We start from the raw sequence: 22,500 nt of genomic DNA, 5'->3' as shown, positions 1-22,500 counted from the left end.
ACAATCTATATATATATATATATATATATTATCAACTGTCTATCAATTAATTATTATCTTAATTGAATCTAGATTATTTTTGTATTTTATTTTTTTTGTTATTTTAGTTGTTTCGATGCCAATAGTATTAAGTAATAGATATTTATTTTTTATACGAAATAAAACTGTTTAGTTTTTTTTGCTTTATAAATATAATAGTTATTGATAATTAAATTAATGATATATATATATATATATATATATATATATATATATATATATATCATATATTGTATATAATATATTCGGGTTAATTCAATTGAAATATACTATATTATTATTGTTATTGAATTTATTTTCAATCAATATAGATAAAAAAATGATATTTAATTATTTATGTTTTACAATATGAAATTCATTTTCACCCAGTGMTTACATCCATGTCCTCGTATATTAGAACAAAAAAATATTAATATATAAATAATATTTATAATCTAATATCAATTATATACTAAATAATTATAAGCTGTAAAAATCTAAAAACAAAAATTAAATTTAAATTAAATTTCTTTTGAATTTATGATTAAATCAAATTAAAATTGTTTGCAACAAAACATTTATTAATTAATGTTTAAGCTATTACTTTATATATTTAAAATAATTGTAAAAAATATTAATTTGATAACAATTTATAATTTTATATTATTTTATTTATTTATTAGATATTATATGAATTCAATGTACAGAATCATACAATACAGATATCATATATAAATATTTAAATTCATCTYGAATTCAATATTTAAAAAAATATGTATTTGTTTTTGACAAATATTTAAGTTTTAGATTTTAAATAAAATTAGAAAAAWTTTAACYTTTAATATACACTATATCTAAMKTAAAATTTATTATTAATAAGTGAAAATTTTTATTAAAATAATATCCAATATATACTGTAAATGAGYATTGTATATAATTTGTATTGAGTAGTTATAAATAAAATTATTTGCTAATAATTAAAAAAAATAATATATGTCTTAATAATTAATATTTAGTAATTATATGTTATATATTATTTAAATATGAAAATAAAATTGTTTTATTTTTTAAAAAAATTATCAACTATCATTATTTTTGCGTATTAAAAGTTATATTTATTTTCTTTATAACATTAATATAAAATTTAAGTTTAAAAATTACCATTTGGTTAATATTATTAAAATATATATATATATAATAATTACTGKTTTGTTATTAAGATTTACTAATAGTCTAATTAATTTTTAGTATTTAGTAATAATTTATAACTTAATAATATATATATAAAAAATCACTTTTAACTATTAATAAATTGCAAATAAAAAATATAAACTCTAGTGTTTTGACTAGTGTTTAAGTTATATYAATTAAAAAATTTTCACACATTTAACAAAAAAWTTAATATTATAAATATAGACTACAATCATATAGTAGTCCTCATTTGTTTGACAGACACTTTAGAGACCACTTTAACGGAGTTAAAGACATTATTTTATAGTCAATCAGTTTATTAATATTATTATTAAAAAATAAATATTTCTTTTTTTTCTTCAATTTGTGATATCGCTAATACAGTATAATTAATAATTAGTAGTATTAATTATAAAACTGATTTGACTGSTATATTATTATATAACTACTATGGCTTCTAGAAATATGCCCAACAAAAGAGATCGGGTATAGTATAGTATATATAATATATTTAAATCCCTATCCTTTTTTWWACATAACTTTCCACCAATTGTCCAGTTGTCGCGCGAGGTCTGGAAGTTCTTTGAAGACAACTGTCAAACGACTGATCTGTTGACCCGTAAGAAYCGTTTGCGAGACGCMCTCCAAAAGATATTGACTCAAAACTTTGCCAATTATGGTATGTAATGAATATCCACCCGTGGATGTGGTTTGTATGACTAGATTGTTATTATTGTATGACCCACGATGTTGTCGTAGACGTGCAATTGTTTATCGTCGGCTCGACAAACAAYGGTCTGGCCAGCAATAAGTCTGACGTCGATATCTGTTTGGTAATGAACGAAGCGAATCCAGCAGCAACTGCTAGCGGTTCAGCCGCGACGACCGATGACGACCATAAACCGACGACTGATTCGTTGGATACGACAGCAAAAACGGTAGAAACGCCAAAAAGTCCCGAAAAGTCTGGTCATGAAGAAGARGAAGCCAATCCTAAAGTGGTCGTCGATGAGGAAACAAAAGAGACTGACGGGGAAGTCAAAAAAGAGCCAAAGATTAAGGACGTGGATGTGGTGGTGGAGGAGGAAGAGGAGGATGTGGTAAAGGAGGTAACTGAGCTCAATACGTCCATAAAGGAGGAGAAGATAAAGGAAATCTCCAACGAAGAAAAGGAGGACAAAGAGGACGAGTCATCCAAATTGAATCAAACCATCGACAGYATTGAAGACACTAATTCAGTGAACGGCTCGTCCAATGATCCGTCGCTTCCTGTACTGGAAAAAGTGCGGGAAGTTCTCAAAGGCTACAGTAATCCATTGAATAACATCCCTATCCATTGATTTATAATTTTCTTTATATTTTTTTTTTTAAATAGATTTCGTACTCAATATGCAAATAATTATGGCTAAAGTACCGATCCTTAAGTTTGTGGACCGTATATCGGGTATTGAAGTGACACTTAACGTCAACAAACTGGTATCCATACGYAACACCCAACTGATCCACGACTATACCAAATGTATGAGCGTGTATTGAAACAYCCAYCCAGTGTCAGTCACTGGTGATATACCGGTTTSCTGTTCTAACCCACCCTMTCCTCCCTCCCTCCTATTTAATACAGTGGATTGGAGAGTACAGCCACTGGCAATGGTGGTCAAGGCCTGGGCCCGGGATAATGGCATCAACGACGCCTACAACAAGTCCATCTCGAGCTATAGCCTGGTGCTRATGGTCATCCATTATCTTCAATGTCAGTATACCTGTCCTCCTGTTCTTTCGCCTAATAGCTAACCAAATATTAATCATTTTAGACGCCTGTTCGCCGCCAGTATTGCCATGTCTCCAACAATTGGACGCCGGACGCTATCGGACTGATTCTACCATCCAGTCGCTCCGACAGACAGCCAATCGGCGACCAAAACAATGGAAATCAGACAACACTTCATCATTGAAACACCTGTTGCTTGGATTTCTTGAGTACTATTCGTACAACTTTTGCTATACAAAAGACGCTATTAGTGTCCGATTGGCTCACGTATTGCCGAAACACATTGTCCAGCGATACAAATCCGATGAGAATGCTTACGGCCATTGGAAACTGTTGTCGATTGAAGAGCCGTTCAATCGGACCAATACGGCCCGTTCGGTCTACGACGATGTTATCTTCGAGAGGATAACCAGTGTCTTCCGGGTTAGCCATTACACGTTGCGTCGAATCCAGAAGTTATCATCGATTATGACATCGGCCGGCAAGGGTAACGACTACGACAACGATATCAATCAGTATGTAATGTCCAAAAATGACCAAAAATCGAGCGCCAATGTCCACAATAGCGGTGGTAGAGACGCCATCGGCGGCGGCGGCAGTAGTGGTTATGACCGTCATCGCTCAGACAGTCAACGAAGTTATCAACAACAGCGTTACGATCGTTCAGATAGTCAACAAAGTTATCAACGTTACGGTCGCTCAGACAGTCAACGAAGTTATCAACAACAACGCCGCGATCGTTCCGATAGTCAACGTAGTATCGGTAGTCGTGGCCGACGCGGCAGTATCCGACACGACAGCACATCCGATAAGAACAACAAATCGGCGGCAGCCGCTGGCAGCAGTCGGACACCGCAGAAAAAGCCCGACGCTGGCCAACATTATCTGTCCACTACTGCCTAAACACACTGGTGTCTGAGGCTATGACCGGATATTATATTAAATTTATATAATTAGTATTATTATAATTGAAAAACTATTATACAATTGTATAGAAATTTAATTATAGAAATATATATATGATTTAAAAAAATTAAAATAAAATAATTGCATTAAATAATAATTAAAAATGAATTAATTAAATCAAATCAAAGGTGAATGAAAATTATCGATCAATTATTAATATATAAATCAATAAAACAATTATTCGATGTATTTATTGGTGATAAACCCGCCAATCGGCAGCACCGTTGGCCACCACGTCTATCGGTTGCCGGGATCGCCGACACCGCGAATACGGCGTACGACTCGGATATCGCGTGGCATAATTGTAACACGTTTGGCATTGATGGCCACCAGATTGGTGTCCTCAAACATACCAATCAGATAGGCTTCGGAGGCTTCCTGTAGGGCCAACAATGCCCGCAACTGCCAGCGAATCGGATTCGACGGATACATGTCCTGTAGTACTTCGCGTACCAATCGGGCAAACGGTAACTTTCGCATCAGCAGATCAGTGGTGGCCTGAAAGCGTCTAATCTCGCGCAAGGCCACTGTTCCCGGCCGGTATCGTCTATGTGCTCGACCCGATGCCACTGCCGGTAGCGGATTGCCGTCGGCATCGACCCGGCGGCCAGGCTTTTGTTGTTTACGTTTTTTGGCGCCACTACTCGATCGACCGCCAATTGACTTGCGGGCCAACGCACGGGCACCAGTCGGTGTCCATTTCGGCCCACCTGCAGGCGACGAAACCACTTTGGCCGGTGTTCGGGTCATTAGTTCGGGTGATTATAAACAAACAAAAAAAGTGGTCACTGTTTATATCAAATGTATTACAAACACAACAGTCATTCAAAAACACAAAACATTTCAAATAAAATAACAATTTTTATTTTGTCAAACCTATTCACAAACAACATTACACTATATATATACAGTATATTTAGTTCCCTTTTTATATTAAAAATAAATACTACTATTTAATACTAATACTAATAATACAGTAAACATAAAGTACAACAAATCAAATGTACTTTATATTTATGGTAACGTTTAGTATGAATATGTATGTATGCTGTACGCTGATTGGCTATTAATAAAAAAATAATTTACTGTTTATATTATATATCTATAATGTAATACTGTTTGTGAATGTCATCCGATATTATATATGCAATGATATAATAATAATAATAATAATAATATTTATTTATTTATTAATAAATATATTGTTTTAAACAATTTTATTGATAATTAATCTTAAAGTGTCTTAAAGTGGTAATTGATTTCTACATCTCAAGTAAGTAAGTGAGAGACAGACAAACAGATAATCAATCAATCAGTTTGTTTACCAACCGATTTGCATGAGAATAATCATTGAAGAAGAAAAAAAGAAGAAGAATTACAAGAAGAATAAGAAGAAGATATCGTTTATAGATTATAGCAACAGATGTCCACCGATTCAAGACATTAGTGTTAAAAACAATGGGATCGACGCCTAACATACCGGAGACAGTGTTGGACAACAAGTTAGTGTCAGCGATGTCTTAACGCGTCGATGATAGTGATTGTTATACATATGTATATCATAATTGGTTTGTTCTCTCTCTCTCTCTCTCTCTCGCTCTTAGACTAAGAAAAAGGTCTATTTCGATGACACTAAACGACCCGATCATAGCCACCGACGCCACCACTACAACCAGCGATGACATCGCTACTGACGACATCGATATGATATCCGCTACGGTTAAGAACGACATTACCGACAGCAGTAGCAGCAGTGACTACAGTTGTGGCCCCAATCAGCAGACCATCTGCGACGGTGGTGATGGTGGTGGTGATAATGAGGACAACAGTCATATTCATCAACAAGAGGTTTGTTGTTGTCATATTCAAAGGTCATCGTCAGCTGATATCCAATACTTGTTTGTCTTTCCGATTTACATATAGTCTATCGATAGTACCATTAATGCCGACACTCAGAGTATGATATCTATAGCATCGTCGGCGACAACAACAACCGGTCCGAAGCTGAAAATGTCGTGTGAGATGTGCAACAACTATGAGATTCAACTACAGGAGATGCAGTACAACGAAGTGGTTATTAGTCTTCAGCTCGAAGCTCACGAAAAGACCATTCGTGGACTACGAGACGAACTGAAGAAAGAGCAACACTTTCGATCAGAACTGGAGGAAAAGTTTAACGAAGACTTGAAAAACAATGACAAAGAGATACGCGAACTTTGTCTGAGACTCGATGAAAGTCAACGAAATGTCGATTTGTTGAGCAAAAGTCACTCAGAACTGCGCAAAGAGGCCAACGATATTATTGTCAATCTGATGGGTCAGATGGAGGAAACGACCCGCGAAATGGAACGCCTCCAGAAAGACAACGAACATTTGTTAGCCAAACATGTGGCCAAAAGTCAAGTACTGCAGAACGAGACCATTGATTTGCCACAAGATATTAGCGAAATGCAGTTCCAGTGGCTAAAGATCAGGGAAGAACTGATCACCACTTTGGTGGCCAAAGAGCGTAACGATGAGACACTAAAAAGTGARATACTGTTCCTTAAAGAACAGATGGCCGGCGAACAGGAAGCGAAAGATCGATTTGAAGAAGAGTTGTCCCACGAGAATGATATGCTAAGGTCTACGAAAGAGTCATTGGAGATACAACTYCATGAGCTGCGGCAACGGTGTGACCAATCGGATCGGGAGTTACGCGATTCCCAGCTCTACAAGGAGTCTACTCARCAGAAACTTCAGGAGTTGACCGCACAAATCAATGATCTCAACGCCACTAAGGTATGTCTCATCTATTTTTTTCTTGTTGGGATCAATTGGGAACTAATTGTTGTGTTTATTTTTTTTCAATGACAAAGACAAAATTTGAGTCAGATAATGGTGATCTAAGAAATCGTGTCCAAAGCTTACAACAGGAACTGGACAATAGTGAAGCGGTTCAAAAGGATTTTGTTAAACTGTCCCAATCGTTACAGGTATTGTTGTTGTTGTTGGGTTATCTGTTTGATGGACAGTTGGTTTTAAATAAAACTTAATGTATCTTCTTATTTATTCGACAATCAATTACTAGATCCAATTGGAAAAAATTCGACAATCGGATAATGAAGTTCGGTGGCAACACGAGGACGATGTCGGCGAGTGTAATACYTGTAAGAAACAGTTTCACTCGAAAAAAGAAAAGGTCTGTGTTGTCTATCTCCCAGCCCCCACCTCCCGTCTCCTATCTAATAAATGCWCGACTTCCCCCCTCCTTARACGTGATGGTTAACCATTATTTTTACTCAATATTGTAGTCACATTGTTGTCATTGCGGTCGTGTATTCTGTACGGATTGCAATAGCAAAGTCATCTATAGTGGTCCAAAAAGCCGGCCATTCAAAGTGTGCGGTGTCTGTCATACACTGTTGGACAAACAGACGGCCTGTTGGTTTGTCAACGAAGCTCCACAGAGTCCTACGTGATGGTGATGTGATAGTTACCCGACCCGACTGACGCCTAACCTTCTCACCCTTCCTATTGTACGCATGACTCTCCATATCATTCAATGATTGAATGATTGATTATTGTTTGACTTTTTGATAAAAAGTGTTTTTTTGTTACACTTTATTTTTATTAATATTTTTGAATTTTGTTTTTCGCCCCGTATAGATTTTTATTAATATTATTATTATTTTATAAATCTAATAATAAATATTCCAAGTTTATTTATTAACAATTAATTTACCGTACCGGTAATTGTTTTTGTTGAAATTTATTTTTTATGCATAAAAAAATTAAATTAATATATTTTATTATTATTATCTTTTAGCGTCCATTTAATTTGATTTATATTGATTACCGGTATATCAAATTAATTTATATAGTTAATTAGAAAAACAAATAAGCTTGATAATTATTCCAATAATTTATTTATTTCTATATATATATATTATAATATAAATATTTAGTAGTTTTTTTTAAATTTCATTTTGTTTAGTCAATTGATATATTATATATMTGTTTTCAATTTCTCTCTCATAACTAGTCAATTGATATCTAAATTTGTTTACTATTTATTTTTTTATATATACAGTATATTACGGTATATTAAAATTGTTATTAATCTAGAAAAATGATTTGTTATATTATTATTTTTTTTTTGCAATTTTTAAATACTAGTAGTATTTTATACGGTAATGTTATCATTTAAATTGTGTTTTTTTTAATTATACATTGTATATTTGTTGCTAGATAAAATTATTATTATTAAATTTAACTTGTATTGCCTATCAAGGTAAATGGTACAAAAAAAACACATTTGTATATACAGTATATATATATATATATATCATATATAAATTAATAAAATACATTATATAGTGTATAATACAGCTTAATACTGTAAATATGATATTAACTAAAAAAAATACTAATAAAATAAAATTTTTAATTAACTGAGAATTATAATAATATCAAAAATTTGRTAACTTTTTACTGTCTAGAAAATTCATCTTGATAATTATCATATTTAATATATAAAGTATTTAAAATATATGACAACTTTCAAAACAAAATATTTTTTATTTAATTATTAATTTATAATGATATATTATTTATTAAAAAATTGACTCTAAAAAAGTTATTATACATTTAGGGTAATTAATTTTTTTAATTTAATGATTAATAATAATATAGTGTATATAAAACTACTGTAAATTGAATGCATTGATAATTAAAGTATAGTTTTAACTAACAAACAAATTTATATACAAATATAAGACAATGAATAGTTTCAATCAATTTCGGTCAAAATGATAGCCCCGTCTCGTGTAATACAAATGGTGTGCTCGAACTGTACGGTACGGCGATTGTCTACAGTCAACACTGACCAGCCATCTTGCGAATCGGTGGCCACTTTGTCGGAACCTTCGGTAATAACCGGTTCGATAGTTATACACATGTTTTCTTTTAGGGTAAAACTAGATGGATGATCGATGTGCAACACTTGCGGCAGTTCGTGCAGCTGGCGGCCAATGCCGTGACCGCAAAAATCGCCGATTACCGAATAGCCGTACTCTTTAGCTAGCGATTCGATGGTACGCCCGATTGCCGATAGTTTTACACCGTCGCGGCAAACGTTGATAGCTTCGTACAGTGCCAGTTGGCCAACGTTTATCAAATGGTAAGTACTGTCCGACACATAGTCGCCGATCGGGTACGTATGGGCACAGTCTCCGTGAAAACCTGTTAATCAATCATTAGATAACATTAATAGCGGGAAAATAAAATAAAATCTTTATTTATATACCTTTATAATAGACACTAACATCAACTGTAATAACATCGCCGGCCACCAGTTCCCGCCGATCGGGTATACCATGAACGGCCACATTGTTTACCGATGTGGTCACACACTTTGGAAAGCCGTTATAGTTCAGTGGCGATGGATAGCATCGATATTTTTGGCAAAGACTAATTAAAGACAATCAATACAATTGATTAATAAATAAATATAATAACCTGTCATTGGATCAGTTAGAAAGTGATGTTTTTTTATTTAAGTTTAAACAATCAATTAAAGAATATTTGTTACACAACTCGTAAACCATGTCATCGATGTCTTCGCCGGTAACGCCAACCTATTCATAACAAATAAACAAAAAATAATAATGTCTTGAGAGCTGATCCAATGCTAAACACTACACATACGCTGTCCGCTTACCGTTAATTGTTGACCAACTTCGTTGAGTATAGTTTTGGCCACTTTGCACGCTTCGGCGATACCGATCAGTTCGGCTTTCGATTTGATCAAAACGTTCGGATCTTTGGCAGCTACCACACCCGTATCGGCATAATCTGGCCGCTGAATATCGGCTGCAAAGTGTCGCCGATGTGGTGTCCATTCGTGCGGTTCGACCACTTCGTATTGGTCGCCGCCGATCCAACCGCCGTTAGTCAACTGACGGCGTTGGCCGCAACAGGCAATCAACAACGCCGAGTGTTTACGATGGCCGACAATCTGCCTCTTGAGACAACAAGTGACCGCTGTTTTGGTCGCCGATACAGTCGTCGGTAGTATTAGTGATCGCAGACAACCAAACATTGTTTTGTATATTGAATTTGATTGCAGTGTTTGTTATCTAATGTTTTGTTTGTTTATATACTGTGTATAACATGTGTTATAACAGATGGCACTAACAATAGAGTGATAATTAAATAAAAGTTTTAATTTATAGCTTTTTTTAGCTAATTTAATGGGAATTTAATTATTAGTTAATAATTATTATTAAAAATATATTATTATTATTCAATTAAAAAAAATATGTTTAATTATTATATTATTATTTTTTTGTTGAATAACGCAAAAAATATTTGTATATAAAATTGCTATTATTTTTTGAATTTTTTAAATATAATTTAATTGCTATTAAAAACAAGTTTTTAAAAAAAACCAAATATATATTTCATATATTAAAACAAAATAATTACTAAAATTGTTGAAAACTTGAAAACGAAAGATTTAGTTGAAGTGATCATCAAATGTCATGAGATCTTTGTTAACATATTTATTCATCATTTGTTTCGCTTCAAACATTTTGATATCATTTTCGGCCATCGATTTCGATGATATTGTCTGAAAATCGTTTAAAACTTTGGCCAACAAATCGGTAGAGTGTTTGATGTCGACCACCGGTTCGGTTGATAAGTTGTTGTTGTTGTTGTTGTTGTTGGCGGCGGCGGCGGCGGCTGTTGTCTCCATTGTTGCCATCGATGTCAACAATTTGGCCAACAATTGCTGACACGACTCGTTTGTTCGCAAAAAATAGTCATCCATTTGATGGTCAGTATTGCCATCAGAGACAAGAAGTCGATCGAAATATAGTTTAATTAAGTCTTCATTTTGAATGATTTGTCTGATCTTTGATTTGTCTGATATCAGCAACTCTTCACAAAAATCATTTATCAAATTGTTTTTGTCTTCACGTAATTGTCGACGAAATGAATCCAATTCTAAATCATTCAATTGTATTATCTTTTGGTCCATTTGTTTCATTAAATCAATTGTTTGATTAAAATTATCACTCATTTTGTTTGATTAAATCTATTATTATATTTGTGTTAATATATATAGACAGAGATATTTTGCTTTTAAATGGTTTGTTAGGTTTTAGGACTAAATACAGGTATTATATAGCAATCAGTGTGAGTATAGGGCCTATACTATAGGCTATGTTATGATGTTATCAGGGTTGGGAAAAATACATGGTTTTGAATTTTGACTTTGTATATAATACAGTAAAATACAATGTACTGTACATGTATTATAGAAATTTTAAAACTAATATACTGTATATTATGTCAAAAAAAAATTATTTATTTTATAATATTTAGTAAAAATATAATTTCTAGAAAATGCATTTATTATTATAATAATCGTTATTTTCTAAGTTATAATAATCAAATAATTTAAATTAAGAAAAAAATGAAATTCAATAAAAAATAATAATATTGATATCTATATTTATTATAAAACATGATTTACTTAGCTTATATCAATGCTTTTAGCACTAGGTGGCGCTAAATTTTTTTGTAAATAAAATTGGTCATGTATTTTACATTGTATTATACAAACATTTGTTTGTCTCTGCCAACACAGATCATGATAGATTTTTGAATTTAACTTTTTTACGTAGTGTATAATATACAGTGTAATATAAATTTAGTGTATATTATACACTGTATAGTAATGTTAATCAAATACATTATTCATTCAAAAATAAACTTTTATTAATAAAATTATTTTTTTAACCCTTTATAATATTTAGTTAATAGTTTATAGTATACAATACAATATACTGTATATATAGTACTATTTTTGAATTTTTTATGTACGATTTAAATTTATCTATTTGTCAAATTTATTAAAATTTATATAAATATAATGTTAATATATTTATTAATTTTGATTTAATTTTGTTGACACTTACTGTACTGCAAATTATTTTATTTTTTGCTAATATATAGCAAAACAATGTTTCAATCGACAGTGTAGTTAGCATTCAGTGCTATACTCACACTGATAGCAATACATTGCATTTTAATGTTATTATATTAAAAAAAAACCAGTTGAGAATGCTTCAAAAGCATTTCCATACGAACTCCTTAACTTAAGAAAGAAAAAAATAAAAATAAAAAAAATGTGTAGCAGAGTGTGGATTCGAACCTATGTCCTCGTGGGACACCGGACAGACAGACAAATAGACAGACAAATAGACAGACAAATAGACAGACAAATAGACAGACAAATAGACAGACAAATAGACAGACAAATAGACAGACAAATAGACAGACAAATAGACAGACAAATAGACAGACAAATAGACAGACAAATAGACAGACAAATAGACAGACAAATAGACAGACAAATAGACAGACAAATAGACAGACAAATAGACAGACAAATAGACAGACAAATAGACAGACAAATAGACAGACAAATAGACAGACAAATAGACAGACAAATAGACAGACAAATAGACAGACAAATAGACAGACAAATAGACAGACAAATAGACAGACAAATAGACAGACTTATAGAATTCATATACGATCTCATTTCAGGAGTTCGTGAAAATACTCGAATCCCTGTTCAATGAACTACTGTTGCAGTGGTAGTCATCCTCAGTGTTGTTGGCGGTATAAGTATGGTTTGGATACATATACTGGAAAAAAAAATTTTTTTTTATAATTATTACCTATAGTTGCTATAATCAAATCAAATTTGATATTATTATAATTAACAATCAAAATTTAGTTAAGATTATATATATAATTTGCATTTATCATTTTTGTAAAAACAGTAAATTTATTTATTTATTTATTTATACATAGTCATTTACTGTTTTTAGCAATTAATCATGATAAAATATAATATTATTATTATTAAAACATGTGATACTATGTAAATATATAATAAGATATTTATTTATTTATTAGGTGTGAATTGTTTAATTAAATCTTAAATTTATATAAATATTTATATATTGTTTTTTTATATAGCAAACTATATGATTAATTTTGATTATTTCTAAATAAAATTATTTGCCTAGTACCAATTTTATTTATCCATAGTAACACTTACATAATACAAATATTTTGTTGTTGTTGTTGATTGTAAATCATAAGTTGTTATTACTTAAGTTTTTTTTAAATAAAAAATAGGATATTTTATTATTTATTAGTTTATTTATTTATCAGTTATTATATAATATGAGCATGCTAAAAAATGATGACTATAACCACAAAAAAAATAATTAATTAATTAAATTAAAACTTCAATTGATAAGTACTATCAGGTTATTAACAACATTAATAAATTATTATATAACTTACCTGAAATAGTTTTTTTTAGTTATCTATATATCAATGACTCATACATTTTTTTAAAAATAAATAAATTATGGTTATTGTCGTTGATTTTAATGTAATATATTTTTAGTTCAACATTGCAATGTTTTATATATGATTTGGCAATTATTTTATTTTATCTTTTTTTTATCTATCATTGTATGTATGTATGAGAGAGAGAGAGAGAGAGAGAGAGAGAGAGAGAAGAGAGAAAGAGAAAGAGAAAGAGAAAGAGAGAGAGAGAGAAAGAGAGAGAGAGAGAGTTCATATAAGAAAGTTGATTCACTTTAACTAATATTTATAAACAATTTTTTTGTTGTTAATTATATTTACAATTAAGTCGATATCAAAGGTCTCATAAAACTTATTAAAGCGGAACTAAAATATCATAAAAACGTAAACTAATATTAAGTATAATATTTTAATATAAGTGTAGAAATGCATTGCAATTTGGAAAATAATATTAATTGTATTCAATATACATATGAAATGTCATTTTTCTGCTTAATTTTATTGTTGAAAAAAAATTAATAATTTATTTTGATTATCATCACTACTAGTATTAGTAATTAATAATTTATACTTTATTAACATTGATATTAAATCTCTCTCTCTCTCTCTCTCTCTCTCTCTCTCTCTCTCTCTCTCTCTCTCTCTCTCTCTCTCTCTCTCTCTCTCTCTCTCTCTCTCTCTCTCTCTCTTAATCACTCACTTTTTACATATGATTTATATAGATATAAATTATGATAAGCTTAACATAGCTTTGAAGTACAATACCTGTATTTCAAATATACAGGTATTATTAATTAGAAAAAATAAAATAAAACAATAGTGTGTTTCGCTATAAATATGAAACTTTTTTTAGTGATAATAATCATATACTATTGTAGTACAGTAGAGTACAATAGTTTACAAATATTTTTTTTTTTAAAAACTATACAAGCAAAGTTATTAAATTATTTTTTTAAAACTAATTTAACTTTACATTCTATAATTATAATTAGGTGTTTTATAGTAAATATATTTTTTAAAAAGTTGATTAATAAGTTAACCCTTTTATTGTAAACTTTAAATTTTGGTTATAAATAATTATTTATTTTATTTATTTATTAGTAATTTTTTTTTAAAAAATAGCTGAATACCACTCAATTCTAATTATTAAATCAAATTTTTTTAACTTTTAAAATTTATTAATAAAAAATTTACAGTTTTTTCTGTTATCATTTGTAATATACTATAGATTATTAATAAATTGAAAAATAATTTATTATACTATATTTGAATTATTTATGATATAATAAATTTAAAAATTATATATATTTATGGTGATGCCAAAATAAAATAATCTAGTAAAGTTATTTAAAAATTAGTTATTCAAAATTTATTTTTTAATAAATTTAAAATACTAATTATAATTAACTAATTTTTTTCTTAAATATATATATTAATTATATATCGTTTATACTAGTTTATAATTAATGTCAAATTAAATAATAGAGAGATAAACTATTATTTTAATTATTACGGATATTGTTACTATTATCATCATATAGTATTAAAATAAAAATATTTAATAATAATAAAGTATTTATACCTATTAATAATAAATAAAGTATATTATACTACGTTAGACAGACACACACACACACACACACACACACACACACAGTTGCTATCTACAGGTACAGTGGGTATTGATATTTATTAACAGCAACTGTGGTGTAAATGAACACAAAAAAACAATAGTTTTTTTGTAGACATAAAAAATATCTATTTATTATTAATACTGTATAATAATAATAATAATATCATTACGACAGCAACAGTTGCTTTGGGATACACTATGCAATTGTGATTGATATCTGAAAATGAAATCACAAATAAATGTTTTACAGTATTATTATTATCATCTCTGCATTATATACTCATATGTTTTACAATGTTATTAACAAAATAAATGTATTAATTTATTATTATTATTATTATTATTATTATGATAAATATTATATTCATTAGAAATGTAAAAGTTTTTATTATTATTATTATCTAAACTATATATACAGTATATATATAGTATATATTTATAGTTTTTATGAAATATTTATTAATATAAATACAGTAATATTTTTTTACATAACATTTTTCTATCCTATGTTTGTAATATTTATTGTCAACAGAGATATACAGTACAGTTATATATTTAATTAAAAGTTATTTATATTAATATACATTTCAATCATATAATATAATAAATTAAATGTATATTTTTTTCATGTTTGTGTGATATCCAACAATTTAATCCTCATCATATATTATCATTATATTATAAACTAGACATTCAGTAAATAATTCTTTATTATTGAATTAAATAAAAATAAATGAAACTTACAAAACATAGTTTTATATAAATCAGTGAATCAGTATTCAAACAATTGTCTTTAAATTTAATATTATTATTTTTTAAATATACGTTAATTAAACCAAACTATTTTTTATCATTATATAATTATTATTTTGATTAACTATTTATTATAATTAGTAGTATCAGTATTATTTTGAAACTTGTTTAACCAAAAAAAAAAACTAATAATTGTTTTCACAACATTTAAAGTTCAAAAACAACAAAATTAAATTCAAAATATTTTTATAAATTAATAATAATTATTATAATAATAATAATTTTTTAAACAAATTTTGTGTAAATTATATGTGTGTAATCTATTAACATAACTCAACTCATACTTAAAAAAATAGTAAATTATAATAATAATTATTATATTAATTGTAAATTAAAAATATTTAAAATAACTAATTAATAATTAATAATAATGACACAAAACGGTCGCGGCTATGAGATCCTGGACCTGGCCTACAGGTTTCACGAGTTTCGCCATCTAAACTATAAGCTACAGGTGCTTAAAAATAGTACATTTGATCCGACCAGTCAGGACTATTTAACCAGTTTGGCCGTATTTGCCGGTATACCTATTGTAGTGCTTATCATAATTTTGGTCATCTATTTGCTGATGACTTGTATATCATGTTGTTGTTGTTCAAACAAAAAGCGTGAAAGTAAGTAAATTTAATTTATTTATTAGTTATTATTATAGTAGATAATATTGTATTTAATAAAAATTTAATTTAAGAATAACCTGGATACATTATTTATATATAAAAAGTTATATAAAGTAATAAATGTTTGTTTTAATTATTGACAAATAATTAATTAGTCAATCAATTTATCTAACATATAATTAAGTGACAAAATTTAAACTTGAAATTATTTAAACTACTTTTTTATATATATTTTAGTAATGTTTAATAATATTTGTATGCACCCGCATATAATAAAGCTAATTAATTTAGTAATTTAGTTAAGTGACTCATATATATTTTTATTAATATCATATAAATTTTTATTTATATTAGCCTTGAAAATAATGATAATAATATTTTTCATAGTAAATTATTTTTTTTAAATTGATATAAAAATTTATTAGATTTTAAGTAAAATTAATTTTTATTAATTATATGGTTTAATGTAATTATTAGAACTAAAAAAACTATAGCTAAACAAGTTTATCTAAAGTATTATATTTTGTAATATAAGTATTGAAAACGCGTGTCAAACACTAATTAACACTTATATTAATAGTATTTATAATGAAATATTGATTTTCTTAATAACAATAATAAATTTTTTAATACACATATAAAAAATATTATCTATTACAGTGACAGCAAACAAAATGGTAACGAGTTTGATCTTAAATAACAATTATATTAAATTTATTTTAAATTTCTAATAATTTTAATATGATAGCCCATATGTTTAAATATAAGATAATAATTTTTTTAATAAGAAATAGCGCATTCTGTATATCTTATAGAGGAAAGCGCTTCCACTAAGTTTTGACGGTTTTCCACTGCAATTGTTATCATTTCGTTATCATCTTTTTCGGTAATAAATACATTATATTCGGTAGATATTTTACATGAAAATTCATGCCTCGTCATTGGTGACCACTTTTTCATACTTTTATTTACTATATTAGTTTTCATACAAATTTTGTGGCGTAGTTTTAGTAAATGGGTTCTCTATGTTTAACGTTAAGTGCGTAAACTTGCTATTTAACCAGATCTGGCTTAATGTCCAGCGATATTATTTGCGTTAAAAATTATTTTTTGACTATTTTTTATCTTTTTGTAGTAATATACATATCACTGATTATATATTTAACACTTTTTACAATGCATAGTTTTTTAAAATCTCAAATTATCATATAATAAGAATATTGTTGAGTGGAAAAGTAGCGGAAGGGTCACCCACTCCTGATAATGATAACAACACACCAGACATTATATGATACTCAATATATATAAAAAACAGTTTTTTAATAAATATATTACAGTTTGATATATAATTCATATTTTTAAATAATATATTTCAGCTTAAAATTTATTTCAAACTCGTTACCATTTTGTTTGCTGTCACTGTATATTATTATATAAACTTACTAAAATATAATAGATAGAAATTAGTTTAGTTAAAAAAATATACAGTAATCAAAATTAATTAGAGTATATTACATACAATTCTAGCATCAAAATTATAAAATTTAATATCTAAATCGTATATAACAAAAAAATAATAATAATTGAGCTTGAAACTATATGATAATAATTATTATTATTAATATTCAAATTGATTGGATATTAATCTAATAGCTAATATCAAATATTATTAATAATATTCTGTAATATCCAATTGATTTACCTGGCAATGCTACTAGTAAATAGTTTTACAAAAATTAGCAACAACAAAAATCAATAGTTACATAAATTATTTAAATAATAATAACTTTTATATTAATTTCTAGTTAAATCACTAATAATAAAAATTGATAATAAATTTGATTTGATTCCAGTAAATAAAGCATATACATACTATTATTGTATATTGTTGTCAACCACATTAATAAACTAATGTATTAAAAACAATTTTTTAAATATAATAATGATTATAACAGTATTATACCTGTATTAATTTAATCATAATATCTTAATATTATTTATTGTAAATAAAAGTATTAAACAATTGATAATTTGAAAAAATGCAAATATCAAAGTTTAATCTCTAGTTATAATATACAGTATATTATTTTTTTTTAATATTGATTAATTATATGATTATAGATTACAATATAAATTATTATAATATTTATAGACCATATAATTAATAATTTAAATGCATTGACTCATACAGGCACTAATTAAATAATAATTTTAAAAATTTAAAAATAAATTTTTATAAAACTATTTTTACAATTTAGAAAATTATTTAATCAATTAATTATTATTATTAACTATTTTTTTTTGTTTGTTTGTCAACAGCTATACCAATACAATACAAAGTAGTTGTCTTTCTTTTCGGCCTAATATGTGGTCTGAGTTTTATCAGCGGTCTGTACGGCGATTGGAAACTGTACGACGCTGTCAAAGGTGTCCGCGACAGTACTGACGATGCCGTCAAATGGTTCGATGAAGTCGGCGATAATACCAAAGAGTTGACCAGAGCACTGGACGTTTCGGCAACTATTGTTAGTTTAGAGAATAGTATCGATTTGATAGCCGATAAAACCGGTGTCGAAGCTATCAGGACCTATAAAACCAATTGCCAGACAATCAGATCTAATGTAGCGTCGAGTAGAGCACAGGTATCGGCGGCCAGTGAATCGATAGACAAAGCAAATGTCGACTTTATTCCCAAAGCACTGGACACATACGGCCGTATATTCATCATTGTCGTACTGGCCATACTGTTGTCACTGGCCATTGTCGGCCTGCTCTACGTATTTAGCATATGTTGTTCCCGATGTCTGTTAAGTTGTCTAACAGTTTTGGCAGTCATAGCACTGATACTTTGCTCGCTACTGGTCTCCGCATCGCTAGTTTCGGCAGTCGGTGTATCCGATTTCTGTATAGACGCCAAACCGTGGATCAGATCCCAGATGAACAACGAACTGGTCAACGACTATCTAATTGAATGTGTCGGCGAAAATAAAGTGGACAAAGATTTGGCCAAAGCTCGACTACAGTTGGACAAAGCTGAACAGGAAATGAGTCAACTGTCCACTCAACTCAACACTGCCGTCCAGACGGCCTGCAAGACTGGCGGACCAGTAGATTGCGGTACAACACCGGCCGATTTGGATAGGGATCTGAAAAAGCTGGACAATCAGATTGGTATAATAAAACAATTGATGACAAATTTTGATCAGTTGGCCAAATGCGAGCGTCTGAACGGCGATCTTAATGGTGCGCTCAACAGTGTCTGTACCGATGCTGTCAAAGGTGTGGCCTTTATATTAATCAATACAGTGGTCGCAGCCTTTTGTTTTGCATTGTTATCATTTGTCGGCACGTGTGCTCTCAATTAGCGGGAGGAGGGACTCAATTGGTGATGACTCGGGGTTTTCGGTTTAATTACATATTTTTGAATTTAATAAAAATTATTTATTATGTTTTTTAATTACATATTTTTATTTATTGTATTTTTATATTGGTTTGGTTACCGTAAGCATTGTGTTAATAAAATAAGTACTAAAATTATTTTTAAATTTAATTTATTTGTAATTTTTCAATACAAGATTAATTTAATTTACAATATATCCATTATATTAATTATTAATATTAATTATATATTTATGTAGAGATGTATATAATATAATTTCATACATAATTTCTTATATAATTTTTATATATTATGTAAACTTAGACTTCAAAAAACACTAAGAAATTTTCAAAAAAATATGAAAAAACTAAATATCGAAATATTTGTGTATAATTTAAAAAAAACTATAAAAATAATTAAAGATAAGAAATGTATGAACTTAAAAAAATAGATAAATATTAATATATATATACATCCCATTAATTTTGTTTAACAGTCAAAAATCAGTTTTAAGGGTTCAGTTCATCGACGGTTTAGTCGCCGCCAAACCACTCATCAGTTGGTGGTTAATAGATCTGATGAGATCCATAATAGCCTTCACCGCCATATCGAGTTGGCTTTTGTTTTGGTCGGAACCTCGTATGATAACTGTCCGACGGTCCGACCCGTTGTCGCTGGGTTTGATCAGTATGTGTGCATCATTTTGGTCCCCAATTTCTTCTAACTTTTTCGGCATCGAAACCAACAGTTCGTACTGTGATTCAGTAATCTCTACCTGCAGTTCCATTACTACCTGTTCTTTGCCACCCCGATCCCGATGGCCAATGGTCTGGTAGCGTAAGTTTACCGCAGTCGGCATAAACAGAGTGGCATATTTCCATAGATTTTTGGCCATCTCGTCCAGCAAATCGTTATCAAGGCTCTTTAGCAGATCGGAAACACTAAATAGTTGACTAACGTATGGCATCCCGTAATTTACTATTATATATAGTTACTAATATATAGTTGAAAATAAAATATATATATATAAACTCTCAAATAATTTCAGATATAAATGAATTCAATCAATGATTGAAATTCATTGACTTTGAAAAAAAAACTCAGTAACCATTTAAATCATTATTAGTATTTAAAAGCAAATATTGTATCTCTATTTATAGGAAAAAATTAAGGAATATTAAGAGAATTCAATTTTTTCCTTAACTTTGTATACTAATTATTAATTGGAAAAAAACAATTTCCAAAATTAAATGTCATTTTTTCTCATATATCAAACAATTTTTTTATCAAATTTATTTATAAAACAAATTTAATATGAACTTTAAATTAATAAATAAATAATAAGTACACAAAAAAACCATAACTTTAAGTATTAATACTTAATTTTAAAAATAAAGTTTAAGTTACTTTTTCAAAACATTAAAGTATATTACAGTAGTACACTATATGTTAAGTTTTTTAATACAATAGTTTTTAAACTTTAAATCTTTTTAAAAAAATTACTACTATTAAAATTATCATGGGAAATTTCTAGTTATTTACTTATATTAATTTAGAAAAATTTACTAGTATAGTAACAGTTATATACTGGATATAATTAATAATATACTGTACAGTATTATTAAAACACAAACATATAGTTTTAATTTTTTTTTCACCCATTTATAATGTATATTATAGTTAATAATAAACTTTTATGAATAGTTTACTCAATAATATTTAGTATTTATGGAAAAAAAATCTGATTCTTGACTTTTTTCCAGACATATACTCTTTTATTATCTTTTTATATTGTATTTGGTTTTTTATTTTTGCCACAATAAGTTATTTTTTTGGGACAATATTTTATACACTATTTTACATTTTATGATTATTTTTAAATTCATCTCAATTTTTATATTTGTCTCGTGTAATACTAATTAACTATAAATAATATTATAATGTTTTGTATTTTATATATTATGTATTTTTAATTAAATTACGTATAGTTATAACACTAAAACTTATTCCAATAACCAATAAATTTAATTTATAAATTAACTAAAATTTTATAAATATAAATGTTTATTAAATTAATAGAAATGAACTATTTATTTAAAAATCAAAAAAAAAGTTAGAAAACAATATAATATCTTTTAAACCAAATGTTTTGAGAACCAAATTGAAGAGTATTCTTGAAATTTGTATAATTTGTCTCATATTTCCTGAATTTTGCACTATTTTTCTTATATTATCTCTTAATAAATAATTTTTAGTTTCGACTTTTTGTCGCTAATTTATTGCAATTATTATGACATTCATTGTTTAAATTGGCATTTAATCCATTTATTTCCAGTAATTTATTTTCCGATAATGAATTCAATACGTATTTATTTACTCTTCTTTAGCCATCAAATAATGACTTTCAATAATGAGATGGTGTTCATCACCGGTAATACCATAATTATGAAGCACTCGTATGCCATCAAACAAGTCATCTAAAAGTCCATTGCAGTCGTCTTTTGCAAACATCCCTTTGATTAATCAGTTTTTCATTATAATAACTCTTCAGATCAGATGATTGATCATTAAATGCCAATTTGTCGTTCAATTGTTTTAATCTATTATAAGAGGTGTAACACTTCCTCTGCCATTGAATTCACACAATTTATGGTACGACTTGTCATTGCATTTCATAAATTATCTTTCATTAGATTAATTTGAATTAATAATTATT

At 28.2% G+C, this 22,500-nt stretch overlaps 5 protein-coding genes across 5 annotated transcripts; 3 read left to right on the top strand and 2 right to left on the bottom strand.

Annotated features, from left to right (window-relative positions):
* Positions 1–1,442: 1,442 nt before the first annotated feature.
* On the top strand, positions 1,443–3,914 carry LOC128954092 (poly(A) RNA polymerase gld-2-like). The gene is made up of 6 exons (XM_054299659.1): positions 1,443–1,695; positions 1,768–1,888; positions 1,969–2,517; positions 2,585–2,728; positions 2,831–2,959; positions 3,021–3,914. Exons 1-6 carry the CDS (start codon positions 1,660–1,662, stop codon positions 3,878–3,880), a joined length of 1,839 nt encoding a protein of 612 aa, XP_054155634.1. The 5' UTR covers positions 1,443–1,659; the 3' UTR covers positions 3,881–3,914.
* Positions 3,915–4,134: 220 nt separating this feature from the next.
* Positions 4,135–4,786, bottom strand: LOC128953996 (histone H3-5-like). Its single transcript, XM_054299551.1, has one exon. The coding sequence runs from the start codon at positions 4,691–4,693 to the stop codon at positions 4,181–4,183; it is 513 nt and encodes a 170-aa protein (XP_054155526.1). The 5' UTR covers positions 4,694–4,786; the 3' UTR covers positions 4,135–4,180.
* A 387-nt stretch (positions 4,787–5,173) lies between these two features.
* LOC128953882 (rab GTPase-binding effector protein 1-like) lies at positions 5,174–7,581 on the top strand. The gene is made up of 6 exons (XM_054299417.1): positions 5,174–5,445; positions 5,548–5,791; positions 5,867–6,724; positions 6,802–6,918; positions 7,014–7,124; positions 7,237–7,581. Exons 1-6 carry the CDS (start codon positions 5,402–5,404, stop codon positions 7,402–7,404), a joined length of 1,542 nt encoding a protein of 513 aa, XP_054155392.1. The 5' UTR covers positions 5,174–5,401; the 3' UTR covers positions 7,405–7,581.
* A 1,000-nt stretch (positions 7,582–8,581) lies between these two features.
* Positions 8,582–10,083, bottom strand: LOC128953905 (methionine aminopeptidase 1D, mitochondrial-like). Its single transcript, XM_054299440.1, has 4 exons — positions 9,645–10,083; positions 9,521–9,561; positions 9,231–9,394; positions 8,582–9,166 (listed from the first exon to the last, which is right to left on the bottom strand). The coding sequence occupies exons 1-4, from the start codon at positions 10,023–10,025 to the stop codon at positions 8,715–8,717; spliced, it is 1,038 nt and encodes a 345-aa protein (XP_054155415.1). The 5' UTR covers positions 10,026–10,083; the 3' UTR covers positions 8,582–8,714.
* A 6,047-nt stretch (positions 10,084–16,130) lies between these two features.
* Positions 16,131–19,887, top strand: LOC128953903 (protein tweety homolog 2-like). The gene is made up of 2 exons (XM_054299438.1): positions 16,131–16,402; positions 18,725–19,887. Exons 1-2 carry the CDS (start codon positions 16,159–16,161, stop codon positions 19,768–19,770), a joined length of 1,290 nt encoding a protein of 429 aa, XP_054155413.1. The 5' UTR covers positions 16,131–16,158; the 3' UTR covers positions 19,771–19,887.
* The last annotated feature ends 2,613 nt before the right edge of the window (positions 19,888–22,500 follow it).

Source organism: Oppia nitens, unplaced genomic scaffold, assembly GCF_028296485.1.
Source record: "Oppia nitens isolate AA-2021 unplaced genomic scaffold, nextdenovo-longstitch-racon4-pilon3 scaffold24_pilon_pilon_pilon, whole genome shotgun sequence".
In the NCBI taxonomy this organism is placed as follows: Eukaryota; Metazoa; Arthropoda; class Arachnida; order Sarcoptiformes; family Oppiidae; genus Oppia; species Oppia nitens.
Note: the sequence above shows the minus strand (reverse complement) of the source record. Positions and strands in the feature narration are given on the sequence as shown.

What these genes read in the sequence shown, in the direction of transcription:
- LOC128953905 (XM_054299440.1), bottom strand. Translation starts at nt 10,025, where the DNA reads ATGTTTGGTTGTCTGCGATCACTAATACTACCGACGACTGTATCGGCG. An exon ending in AAGTTGGTCAACAATTAACG is followed by an intron (nt 9,562 to 9,644) that starts GTAAGCGGACAG and finishes TGTTATGAATAG; the next exon opens with GTTGGCGTTACCGGCGAAGA. An exon ending in TGTTAGTGTCTATTATAAAG is followed by an intron (nt 9,167 to 9,230) that starts GTATATAAATAA and finishes ATTGATTAACAG; the next exon opens with GTTTTCACGGAGACTGTGCC.
- LOC128953903 (XM_054299438.1), top strand. Translation starts at nt 16,159, where the DNA reads ATGACACAAAACGGTCGCGGCTATGAGATCCTGGACCTGGCCTACAGG. An exon ending in TTCAAACAAAAAGCGTGAAA is followed by an intron (nt 16,403 to 18,724) that starts GTAAGTAAATTT and finishes GTTTGTCAACAG; the next exon opens with CTATACCAATACAATACAAA.
- LOC128953996 (XM_054299551.1), bottom strand. Translation starts at nt 4,693, where the DNA reads ATGACCCGAACACCGGCCAAAGTGGTTTCGTCGCCTGCAGGTGGGCCG.